Below are 12,922 nucleotides of genomic sequence, written 5' to 3' on the forward strand. Positions count from 1 at the left end.
TACAAGCCGAGGTCCAAGCCCAGCAGAGCCTGGCCATGGGGGCTCCTCGCCAGGCTCCCAGGCAGGATCATTAAGATCAACAAGCAAACCCCAGCAATTCTGCCACCCCATTTCTCTGGGATTACATGAGATGCAATTTGGGCAGAGACGGCGAGCGAAGGAAAAGCACGGGGACGTGAGCTGCCAAGGTTGCCCTTTGGCCACAGACTGTGAACTCAGGGCAGTGGTCAGCCCAATGGTCCTGCACATCCTTGGCATTGAACACGTTGTGTTTCCTCCCCGCCCTGCCACTCTGACCCAAAATCGAGTAAAAATTACCATGCCAAAACCATCACTTTAATCATGCAGGAACCGCTGTTACCACCATCATCTCAGCGTCCTGATTTTCCTCATTATTTTCTGCAGTGTCTGCTCAACAAATCAGTTCAGAAAATACTCTCTTTAACCTTTTTTTCAGCTTCTGTGACAGTAACTGCTAACCTTCCCGCCTGCGCTGCTCATCTCATTGCTCCACGAACACCCCAGTAACCTCGTGGGCGAGCACCCCCTATTCCTCCGCATGAGGCAGCGTGTGTTGCTGAGGACACGAGAGTGGGCCCTCCTGGCACACCTGCCTGCAGGTCCAGCTGGATGGCAATGCAGTGCCGGCATGCCAGCTTCCTCCCAGAAATAAACCAGAACCAAGAGCACCAACCCCCTGGCCATCGTGAGACTGGGAGCCAGACACACAAGTTGCCTTTGGGAGTCGCCTTCTGGAAATACTCTTGGTTTCTGGGGGTTGTTTTACATGCAAGAAGTAGCTCTTGTTACAATGGATCGGGCCATTTTTATTTCCATCTCGCTCCTCCAACAAGCTCTGCCTCCAACTCATCCTCCTTCACTTATTTGCATTGTTATCTAGTGCTCAACAGAACCAGCACGCAGACTTATCTGAAATGTAATCTCTGTAAAACCCTATCTGCAGTCCATTGAGATTGTTTTTTTTGCCGAAGAAATGTGACAAAAAATTAACAGATGTTGCTCTGACCATTCAACAGGACAGGAATCAATTATGAACATTTTTACTCCTACAGTCATCCCTTACTGCAAATGCATCTTAGGAAACCCTCTCCTGATCGAAATGAAAAAGCATTTCTTTGTAATAGAAGAATAATAAATGATAGCTATCAGCCCGCATTCTCTGACACGGCACTGGTCCGCAGAGAATTAAACTGCCACTGTACAGTTATATAAATGTTTAATTTTTTTCATCTTTGGCCACAGTATGGTTGTCTGGAAATACATTATCGCTGCGGATGCTATCCCTCTCCAATTAGCGTGGCTGGCAGTGTGGAATGGGTAGGTGACCTCCGCGTTCCCCTCCTTGCGGAGTCTTACAGGGTTAACTACGGCCATTTAACAGACTCTATTGAGAATTAATACAGCGATCAGCTTCTCTCCAGAAAAAAAAAAAAACATTCAGCAGCGCAGATGGCAAGAACTCTCTCTCCCCCGTTTGACTCTTTTATGACAGCAAAACAAAGGCTTTTAATGATGTTTACCATGAATTGAATTAAACAGCTGAAGACCAGTTCATAATCACAGCATTTTGTTTTCATATCCTTAAGTCTTTTAGCAGTGGGGCTTCCAGTTGAGCCTCAGCTACAGCTTATCTCAAGATATAGCCAAGCGCCCCGAGGCTCCCCTGCGCCCGAGCACCAAACCGCATTCAGGCTTCTTAATTGAAAAAGACAGGATGTTTGCATAGGATGTTTGCATCCGTCAGACGTTAAAAGTGACGTTCATGCCCAAGTACAAATGACAGCTTGGTCTCAGCTGAACTCCTCTGACTTCTTTCCTCTAGGTAATACCGGTCTGGTTTCAGAGCCGGACTTCATCCCTGCACATGGGGACGCGTGAGAGCTGAAACCCCACTGCCTATTCGGGTGAAAAGATATGAAACCCTCACCCACTGGCCTGAGCTAATCCCTCGTGGGATGCCTACATGCTCCGCTGACCTTTTGGAAAGGTTGCCCGGACGGCACCTGCACACGGGCTCCAGAGACGGCCAGCGGAGCGCACGGGGAAGGGCGCACCGTCTGTGCTCCGGAGAGGAGCGCCGGCAGGGACCAGTCCTAGGCATGGCGCTGGTAATTCCTGCCCTAATCCCAGCTCCACCACTCGCTTGCTGTCAGGTGGATGCTTAGGTTCTCTCTTGAGAACCAAGGTTCTCCTTGGGTTTTCTGCCTGAAATAGAGGATAATCCTAACTGCTTGCTTACCTGACAGGCATGGCGTGAAGAGTAATTTCTATCTACCCAGCACTGTACAGCATTATTCCCAGCAAGCATTAAGCACCTATTGTGCACCCACCTAGGCAGCACCAGAGCCACCAGACGGGGCACGTGGTGGGCAGCCCCCCAGCACGCACAGTGGTGGCTCACCTTGCTCGGGGCCCTGGGACCCCATGGAGGGGACGCTGGTGTTCAACACGTCGTTGACAGCTGTGTCACAGTAGAGGCCCCGCTGCACGTCGTGCTCGCTGTCCGTCTGGTCGCTCTCCTCGTGGCCGCTGTCCTTCAGACTGTTCCCCTCCAAGTCCTTGAACGTAGAGCTGCTGGGGGAGACACAGCCATGACTTACTGGGTGGGACAAGGTGGCCCCCGCCACGCCGCTGCAGTGGGATCTGTGGCGGTGGCACGGCTGCTGCCGCTCAGTCTTACACCCCGCAGGGACAGGGAGCTCCCCTGCCATCCCCAGCCCCCTGCAGCAGGGCTGTGACTGCTCCCCCAGCACAGAGAGCTGGGGCAGTGTGTGCTGGGGGGACACCCCCCGCTCGGCACCTCTGCACCCCGAAACACAGCACCCAGCCTGCACTGCCTCGCAGGCGGCTTCTGCCCATGGGTACGGTGTGAGCCTGCGGGTCAGGCGCTCTGGGTATCACGGAAGCTGAGAGAGAAGCAGGATTTGAAAATAAAATTTAAAAAGTATACATTAAATGAGCTGTTTCCATACCTAGGCTCCCTCAAGTATGAGTATTAGCTCATACTGAAGGATCTGAGGATCTACAGGATCTAAGCCCTAATTTTTTAGGCTATAGGTCAAATCCTAATTACTTGAAGTTTGAAAACAAAAGTCTTCCTAGAACAGGAATTTCTTTTCATCATGATGATGGCATTATTTTTAAAAATAACCAGTGATTTGGGTCCAAGTTCATACAGCTTTAAGATCTGATACACAGTCGAACTCCTTGACATCCGCTGCAAGGGCAGCCACTGCTGGGGGGACCTGAGGGCTCAGCTGCTCCCAACTTTCCCCCAAGGGCTGAGCAGCTCTATCACCCCACAGCACCCAGCTCCTAGGCTGGAGGGATGGAAGAGTTTCATTTCTGGCTGCATTCGGGATCCTGCTGCTGGTCCCCACTGCCCTTCAAGGCGTGATGCCCCAGGACACCCGGCTGCAGTGAGTCACAGGGATGGATCCACACCCAGCCTTGGCATGGGATATCTGCACCCATCGTGGGGGATCCACCTGCACCCACGGCCCCAGACTTTCTCACTGGCTGATTTGGTGTGGAACATCGGTGGAACATGCGGCCTGTGCTTCAAAGCCCCAAAGAGCTGGAGATTTTCATTACTTTGAAAAGCCCTTTTGTGTCTCCAGGGAAACCAAGCAGACCACCTACCAACTGATGCTTTGCAAAAGCATGTGAGGGGGGAGCTCTGAAGTACATATATATTGGTAAACCTTCAAACATTACCTTTTACATAAAGATGTCCCTGTTGAAGCCACTGACTTTGATTTCGGGTGACATCAAAGAATTATAAGGTAAGAAAGCACTACAAATCTACAGTTCATTTGTGTGCGCATAGATGAGCAAGAGAGGCAGGCAGACAACACAGGAAAAGTACAAATAGATTAATTAAAGTGCTGGATTTGAGAAGATTCACTATCAGAGATAGAAGAGCTACAACATCTCCATAAAGGCAAAGGATGAAAATGATGCCACAGTATGTTACAGGAAATATTTTTTGTTCTTAGTTGTCTGCACAGCATTCCCAGCACTGATTGTACTTAAGATACAAGACAAAGGTAGAAAGCGAGGGGAAACGCTGTCCTACACGAAGCTGCTGTTCAAAATGCGCAGGCAACCCGTGTTACAACGCATTTATCTTCCCCGCAGTGAACCAGACCGTAATGCAGCAGCCACACAACATGTTTCCGCGGCTGACACTTCTCTAAAGGATGGGCAGGTCTCAGGGAATCAGCGGCAGCAGCATTTCCCGAACAATACAGCCTCGGAGTAAGCCCTGCTGCGGCAGGCGGGAGCGCTGCTTGCCTTTATCTTAGGTGTGAACGAGGAAAGATTAATAGATTTGGTTTTTTTTCAGGATGCCTGCAGACTCTCTGGCGAGGAGCGGCGTGGTGCAGGCAAGCCATCTCTCCCACAATCACATTAGCATCATTAAACATCATGAGCCACGCAGGCAGATATACCTGCCCTTCGCTAGCTGAACCAGAGCTGCTTAAACAATGTGCTCGCAGCTACCTTACTCCTTATATTTTTAAGATGTAAACAAATGGGATCTCAGCCACCCAGATAATTGGATTTTTTTATTGCTCAGATCAGATTTCAACAGTCAAGGGCCAGCTCCTGCTCTCCCTTACACCGCTGCTACCACGATGGCTTCTGCAGAGCACCCCGGGTACAACCCTGCTGGGCACGGGCACGGGCACGGGCACGGGCACGGGCACAGGCGTAGCCCCAGCCTGCCTGCCACGCACCTCGGCTGGTCGGACCCTGGGGAGGAGAAGGGAGGTGAGCGAAGAGCTGCCGGCCGCCTCCTGCACCCACATCCTGCGCGGGGAGACGGCCCTCCAGCCCTGCACGGCAGCCTCCTGATGAGTATTGATTGTGCTGTGTCAGTGCCTTTCCTTGCCTCGGAAATAGCTGGGGAGCAAAGGCAAGCCTGGCCACCTGCCGCACCGGGGGATGCTCACCTCTAGTTTAATGCAATCCAGTGGGGTTCAACCGGCTAACCCTGGTGTTAACCTCCCAGAGACATTTCTTTGCCACTGCTAAGCTCTAAGGCAGCATTTTATCCAAAGGGTTAAATTCCCCCAAGAGTAATTGCCAGGTTGCAATTGAACTGATGATTTCCTTTTTACCCATGGAAAGAAAAAAGCCTAGCAAAGTGCTGTTTTGCCTCAGTATTCAAACTAAAACAGTAGGCATGTGTCCAACCCAATTACCTGCCCCCAAACCAGTTGGTTTGTTTTTTTTTTTTCTTTTCCCCCACCTCACATGGCAGGGAGATCTCACCATCCAAATCTATTGTTTTATTCCTGTGCATTGAAATAGAATAAACTCTAGGAATTTGAAAGTTGTCAGGGTAACAGCACTCCACCTAACTCACTGCAACTTCCCGGTGTGAAGGAGCCAAAGAGAAGAAAAAAAGACCTGCCTTTATTGCAAACCAAAAGCAATGGGACTTCATAGGAAGTAAATACTGTTTTTAAAATCAAATGATTACTCTAGAAACATTTTGCATATTAAAAAAAGCAAGTAGTATATAACGCAGTACGGGAGAACATTAAAAAATCAGGGTTTGGCTGGGCAAACCCAAGCGCTTTCAAGTGAGCCTACGTACCTTTTTATTAAATGAGCTCTGCTGTTCACATAGTTGGAATCGAAGGAGTAGTTTTCAGTCTGGAAGGAGGAAAAGAAAAGGGAGATGGTTACAAGTCTGATTGCTCCACGACTGGCAACAGCCAGGCTTGCAGGTCCAGGACAAAGCCACCAGCAAACCCCACAGGAGGGAAGGAGCCACTCGGCATGGGACAGACGCCGGTGAGCGGGATGGAGCCAGGCATGGAAAACTCCGGTCCCTGCCGGTCTTTCCACCAGCTTTCACCAAAAAAAAAAAAGGCTGGCTGGTGACCACATAACAATTTGCAGAGAAGAAACAATGTGACTACACTCTGTTACAAAACTAATTGCTTTTAATTCCCTGATGGACTCCGTTCTCTGTGTGTCAATTTGACTGAAAGTTCAAAAGGTATTTTTCTTATTAGTGTATAATTAACATGTTAAAATATTTATTGCATAGATATGTAAATGCCAGCAAGGTAATCCCCTGCCAGAGAATTTAATGCGGGCACTTTTCTTTGTTTTACATCATTTCATTTGCAGAGACAGTGGGCTCTGTTATTAATAAAAAAGCAAACAACGGGTGACATGCTTAAAAGTTGGAGGGGACTGAAAGCAGGGGGGAAAGTCAATGGATTTGTCATCTGCAAGCAAAACCCACCAACTTGCTCTGCACTTGAAACACCGTCTTTTAACCTCAGATTACAAAGCCGCGGATTTCTGGTGCTCGCCGCAGGTAAGGAACCAAACAAAGCAACCAGAAGGTGGGGACGAGAGCAGGGTGTCACCACCCAGGAGCTGTGGTGGGAGCTGTGGGGTGGGACACGCATGGTGGTACAGGGTGGGAGCTGTGCGGTGGGATGCAGTGACTGTTGCACGGTAGGATGTGGTGGCAGCTGCATGGTGGGATGTGGTGGGAGATGCATGGTGAGTCACAGTGGAAGCCATGCGGTGAGACATGGTGGGATCTGCATGGCCTGCCCAGGATCCTCCCTGGGCTTCAGGTACCCTGGAGGATGCAGATCTCTGCATAAGCCAGGCACCTCAGTCCACCTGTCCACCCAAAGCCTCCCTACAGCTGCAGGGAGCCCAGGTGGGCTCCCACCAGCATCTCCCCTGGCCCAGGGGATGTTCCTTGCCAGGCAGCCTTGGCAGCAGAAGGGGCAGACTCTACTCTGCCCCTCTTCCTCTGGGCTGACAGCAGTGCCTCCCCCGGACAGGAGCGGGGATGGCCACCTGCCCTGTCCTGCCTCCTCTCTGCCGCAGCTCCTCCTCGCCCTGGCCTCACGGCCGCTCTCCTTCCCAAAGAGCCGCTCTGGGATACTCTGGCCTGTTTTTATGGCAATTATGAACATGGTAAAAATAAATGCATGCATCTTTAATGTCTCAATAAATAAAGGAAAGCAGAGTCTGCTGCTAACGTAATCACAATGGCAGGATGCAGGGAGCGGGGCTGCTGCAGCAGAGCCGAATGTGAAATCCAATCGTACCCTGGCAGAGGTTACACTGCTCTGCCAAGATAATAAAGCAAAGGCAGCATTGGTTAAGTGTGACCTTTTCTGAAATACAGCACAATATCTAATTTACCAAACAGGAGCCTCCCAGAGAGAAACATGCAAGGAGCTGCGAGCCGGGGGAGTTGGCCTAGCACTCAGCACAGCTCAGTTATTACTTTCACATAGTAATTACTGCTGGAGAGTCACGCAGGAGATTTACTGCACAAACTACTGGTCCCTGCAGTTCCTGCATCCTCAGTCCTGCAAGACGACTTTGACGGTTAGAGCTTGGGAGCAAACAGACGTGTGTTTTTAAAATACACGATGCCCAAGACTTTAAACGCCACAGAAAATGCCTGATCCTGTGTTTATCCATGAATCCTGGCGCTGCCATCCCAGGCAGATGGAGGCCACCCCACCGTGTATCGCCCCAGCAGCCCCACAGAGCGGGTGGGAGATCCCAGCCCTGCAAACAGGCTCTGAGGGCAGGACGGATCGGAGCCAGTTTTGGAGCAACCCCTGCTCAGTGGGGAGCCCCCTCCATCACCCTGCACTGGCAGATGTGGGAATGGCTCCAACAAGGCTGGAGCCTCAGCTGGCTCCATCCCCGCATCCCCAGCCCTGCCACCATGCCCAGCAGCAGCATGAGACCCCCTGCACCCACCACTACCTCCATCAGCTTCATCCCTATGTGTGCGCATCTCTGCCCTGGGAAAACCAGGCAAGGAACGGGTGGGTGAGAGGACCCAGAGAGCAAATTTCAATATATACACGTATACCACAGAGCTTTAAAATGCTCAGAGCACCAACGCCGTATGGCCCAGGCTTCAGGGGCCAAGGGATACTCGGGGCCATCTGTAGGGAACACTCAACCGGTGTCACCGAAACCCCACCGCAGGCTGAGGAAATGCTGCACATGCTGCCATCATGTCTCCTGCCACAGCCTAGATACAGACCCCACACTAAATCCTCCTCTGACCAACATCACTTGGAGCTTTGCTATTGATTTCTGACCCAAAAAAAGACCAAATCCTCACCCAGCTGAAATAATTCACTGATGAGCAAATTCACCGTGATTTAAGATTGATGGACTCGAGTAATGTGCGGACTCCCTGGTCCACATGTCCCTCCGGGCTGGGATGCTCTGCACCACTTTGCTAATGAAGATGCAACCCTGAAGTCCACACGCAAGTGAGCAGGTTCCCGCGGGGTTGGTCACAGCATCCGTTCCCAGGCTTTAAATCCCCCCACCCCACTGAAAGCAGCATGACTAATGCTAATTACTTCCAGATTTTGGACAAGACGAGGACTCACATTGCCACAAGGACAGGAAACGTGCTTCCTGGGGCTGGGGGTTCGCACCCTCAGTGAGAGCTGCCTGTCCTGCCCGCACCGGCACAAGGGTGGGCTGCCTGCCCTGCCCGCACCAGCACGCTCCTGCCGGTGCACCAGGCAGCCCAGCAGTTTACGAGGCCTCTCCTCAGCCGTGAGATTATCCATCAAGGTTATCTCCATGCAGGCTAAGGGATCAAAATAGAAAAATAAAAAAGGAATGAGATTTTTCATGGAGAAGGGCTGCTTTATAGCTTGCATTATTCAATCGAAGTTCACTTGATTTAATTCTAGTTCATCCTGCGAAGTGCAATCACTTACAAATGGAGGCAAAACGACGGGGAAGGAGAGCGTCTCCAACATGTCAACATTTTAATTGGGAAAGGATCTGCTCCCTCTCTTAATGAGGCCCAAAGAACAAAGTCAAAGCACAAAAAGGAGGGAAGAGGTAAGGCTGGTTGGTGCTGATGAAAGTGTGCTCTTCATAAAGTGCATCATTGAGAGGCCAGCCCTTATCTTCATTATTTGGGCAAAAGCAAACAAACTGTTACTTTCTCACTGATCAGCATCACTCCTGTAGGAATCAAAGGGAAGCCCAGCCTCAAGCCCAGCCTTTCCCTTCCACGTCCAGAGCCAGGTATGGCAAGGACCTCCCAAATGGCACTGCCAATTCTTGTCTCCTACTCATTGTAACATGAATAAAGGATGCTCATTTTTGTCAGGATCAGACCCTCAGCCCCCGTGCTATGAATAAACAATACATTCGAGACATCAGGAAGCGCTGAATAACACCTAGCATAAAGTCTGTGGTCTCAGCCTGCATTCCTCTTAGAGGAAAGAAACCCTGCTGTCCTCCGGGCTCAGGATTTGCTTTCCAGATGCAGGCATGTTGGTGTCAATGCCATCAAAGAGAGAGCCCTGGCTCGGCACACAGCTTACCAGTGCCTAATTTGAAAAATGCTTTTAACTGCTGCCTTAGCAACACAAATAGAAATACAACAACAGACACACTCAGAATTGAGCAATCAGCAGGGAAATGTTAAACTTTTTTTTTTTCCCCCAGCGGTTGCTTTCAGTTGAGGACTGCCAATTCCATTAAATTAAAAAAAAAAAAAGATGTACAAACGTCAGTACAACTCTTCTTGACCTGGACATCCCGGGGGGGCGACTTCCCCGTTAGCAAAAGGTCCGTTAGCAACAGGGCGCTGCTCTAACGACTGCTCACTCTCTGCCTTAGAAACAGAAATAAACCCTGGAGGATCCGAAGGTGGTTTAAGGGGGATTAATGCAAGTGCCAGCGGAAAGGTCAGTGGGCTGCGGTAACTCCGGGCACGACCACCGCTGTGGACTGACGGAGAAATAGGGGATGCTGGCTGGGGTTGGTCCCCAAGGCTGGGGGAACGTGCCCTGGGCCGTGCCAGGAGGCTCGGATCAGCGCAGCTGTGTCTCTGCCAGCCTGTCCGCCTCAGGCAGATGCCCAGGATCTCACTCTTTCTCACTCTTTCCTCTTTTCAGCTATTTCAAATGTTTATTTTTCTTTCAAATCAAACTCCATGGAGGTGAAAATCCAGCTTTCCCTGCTGTGTCTGGATCTGGGCACTTGATGGAGGGTTTGGCTCCTCGGTCCGCATATCAGCCCCCCAGCAAAGTCCTCGTTGTTGAAAGCTGGACCCATCTCTCCCAACCCAAAGTGACAGGTATCCGTCCCTCCACCAGCCTCCGCCTCGGAAGATGACTCTAAAGCATCTCAACGTGGGGTTTTTTGCCCTTCTTCTCACTTCAGGGTGAAAACATTTCTATCTTTCTACAAATTATTGTAAACCTGCTGCAACCTCCTGCCAAAGCACGTAGGGACCCTTCACAAAATCAGCTTCATAAAAATGACACATTTAGCGCCACTTTTTCAGGGTTATCCCTTGAGCCTTTTTTTTCCCCCTACGTGCCTCGTTAATAAAGCTTGCATGTCACCCTTTATTATTAAAAAACAAAGCGGACCTTTCTCCAAGGCTGCAATGTGCATCTCTCCTTTTGGGTTTCAGAAAATCCTCCCGAAACACACAATGGCTCCTCGTTCTCTGCATCAAGCTGCACGTCTTCACCAGGAGCACTGGTCTCCTGACCTTCCCTCTGTGCTGCTGGCATCGTCGGGGACCACAGAAATGGCAAATCATTCCCAAAAATCCACTGGGCCTCCCCGGTGGGAAGGGCAAGGCTTGTAAGACCGCTTCTCCTGGTCCTCCTGTATTCTTGGTCCTGTTCTCCATTGGCCACTCAATCACAGGCTCCAGCATCTGCAATAAAACTGTTGCTGCCTGTTAGGAGATCTCGCCAGCACTTCATTCTTATGGTTTGAACTATATTGCGGGTGATACAGAATTCATGCAAATTAAATAAAACCACTCCAGCTGCACTTTGGAAACAGGGAAAATTTCAAAGTAGGGACCAGGTCAAATGAAGTACAGATCAGCAATGAGGGAAAGTCATTATCATTTAGCAAGCTGCTTATTTGCCCCATGGGAAATAAATAAGCGCTCTGAGACTCCTTCCCACCGGGAGCAGGCGCCATACAAAACCCCACTGATCGCTGAAATCTAGCCCCATGGCCCCGGGAGGAATAGCCAGGCTCATTCTGAAGCTCTCACACCCAGCAAGACGGCTGGTCTCTCTCCGCACACCGGCAGGAGACTCATCAGATCCAGCTCCAGGCTGGGAGCAGATCTCAGGGACGTCAGGAGAGATTTCCCCCATTGTGTGTGACGCCACGTAATTAGCCCAGCTGCTGACGAGAACGCTGCTGCCTCGGAGCATCGGTCAGAGGCCAGGACCAGCGGCTGGAGACCAGCCTGGACAAGCACCGTGGTGCTCAACCCGCCTGAGGAGCTCTGCTCCTCCTTCCCCATGCTTGCCACCGGCTCTGCTCAGGCACTGACGGCATCTGCAATGTCTGCAACCGCGGGTGAGGGTTCTGAGCACCGCGGGCCCAGCCTAGGAAGGTGTAACAGACCCGGATTTCCCAGTTCCTCACTCTCCAGCATCAGCACCTCCCAGCATGGCGGCTATCAGAGATGTGAGAGCAGCATCAGCCCAAGGCTTTGGGTTAAACCCCCATGCAAACTCTACCCAAATAGCTACTGGTGCTTCCACCCTGGGGGAGTCAGCAAAAGCTGATGGACACGGTGGGGTGAGTGATCCCTGCGTCACCCCAAGGAGCTCACCACCCTCTCTTCTGAGAGCCAAGCCATGCTGTGGCTTGGAGACCGTGGCCAGGTCAGGGCCTTTGGGTAATGGGCACGGGTACAAGCCAGGTACACGCCCGGCTGGCCACGGGTCCCCATCAGCAGCTCCAACCCGCTCCATGGGCGCTGGAGCACAAGCTGGGGGATAGGGGCAGAGGGATGCGCCTCTGCTGTGTCAACAGCCCCAGGCAACACAGAGAGAAAACGTGAAGCAATTCAGCTCTTATTAAGGAGCATTTAAGAGCCAGTCACCTGGAGTAGTTCGATAAAGGTTAAAAGGATCTGACCTCTGGCATCTCCCTTGCAGCCATCTCCCTACACCCCAGCTCACTGTTAAAGCCTATAATACAGGAGATTGCGAACTGTAAACTAGCAACATAGCATCTCTGAAAAAGTAAGTGCATTTAGCATCTGATATTGATGTTTTATAATTAGATGTAATATAGCAGATCATTTTCCTGCCCTTGATCAATGAAACCAGGGCTGGTTTTGGGGTTGGGCTTTTTTGCAGACGCTCTGATTGCTGCCTAAACCAAATGGAGCAGTGCCATGCTCAGTTCAGCAGGAACGAGCAGAGACGAGGATGTGCAAACACAGCATCCATTTAGATTTACTATCCCCGAAATATAAACAGAGTATTTATTTCTGACCTTTTAAGCACTAATTCTAAATTTAATGAGGCACAATGAACATTCCTCAGAGCCAGACTCCATGGCTGCTTAACACTACCGACCCTCTAATTATTACTGCAGCCTAAATAAAGGGCATTTGGTTCTGATGGACGTTATTAAACACCAAAGGAACTTAGTCCAGCCTCCATTTTCTTTTGATGAAATAAAAAGCACTGCAGAAAAATCACTGGGAGAGTTCATCCTTTAGTATCACCCCGCTCATCAGAATGAGCAGAAGTTTCAAACCAGATTGTATTACGGCGCAGGCATGCCCAGTAATCCATGCTGAACTCCTGTCCCCTCCCCAAATAAATACAGGCTTTGTCATTTTTTTGTCTGAAAATGGATTGGAGGCAGGAGCAAAGGAGCTGCTGTGATGTGATTTCAAAAAAGGGTATAGGATTAGAAACCCAGACTGAATCTCGAGAGCGGCAACACACAATGAAGCCGTAATTACACTCCTGAAAGCCACAAATAGTGTCACCCGGCTGAATTTGTCAACATATCAGAAATCTACGGTATGGTTATGAAGAGCAAAAATGCAATAATAAAAAACCTG

General features: G+C 50.4%; 1 protein-coding gene across 2 annotated transcripts in view; it reads right to left on the bottom strand.

The window, feature by feature from the left end:
• PCDH19 (protocadherin 19) overlaps positions 1–12,922 on the bottom strand; it is a 59,803-nt gene that overhangs the window by 25,628 nt on the left and 21,253 nt on the right. Inside the window, exons 3-4 of one of the 2 annotated variants that reach the window (XM_064462904.1) lie at positions 5,630–5,688; positions 2,423–2,592 (exon numbers count right to left, since the gene is read on the bottom strand). In XM_064462904.1, coding sequence (XP_064318974.1) covers positions 2,423–2,592; positions 5,630–5,688 — 229 coding nt within the window. Of the gene's footprint in view, positions 1–2,422; positions 2,596–5,629; positions 5,689–12,922 lie in introns of both variants that reach the window. The other variant, XM_064462903.1, reaches the window with a different exon arrangement.

This window comes from Phalacrocorax carbo, chromosome 11 (genome assembly GCF_963921805.1).
Source record: "Phalacrocorax carbo chromosome 11, bPhaCar2.1, whole genome shotgun sequence".
Taxonomy (NCBI): domain Eukaryota; kingdom Metazoa; phylum Chordata; class Aves; order Suliformes; family Phalacrocoracidae; genus Phalacrocorax; species Phalacrocorax carbo.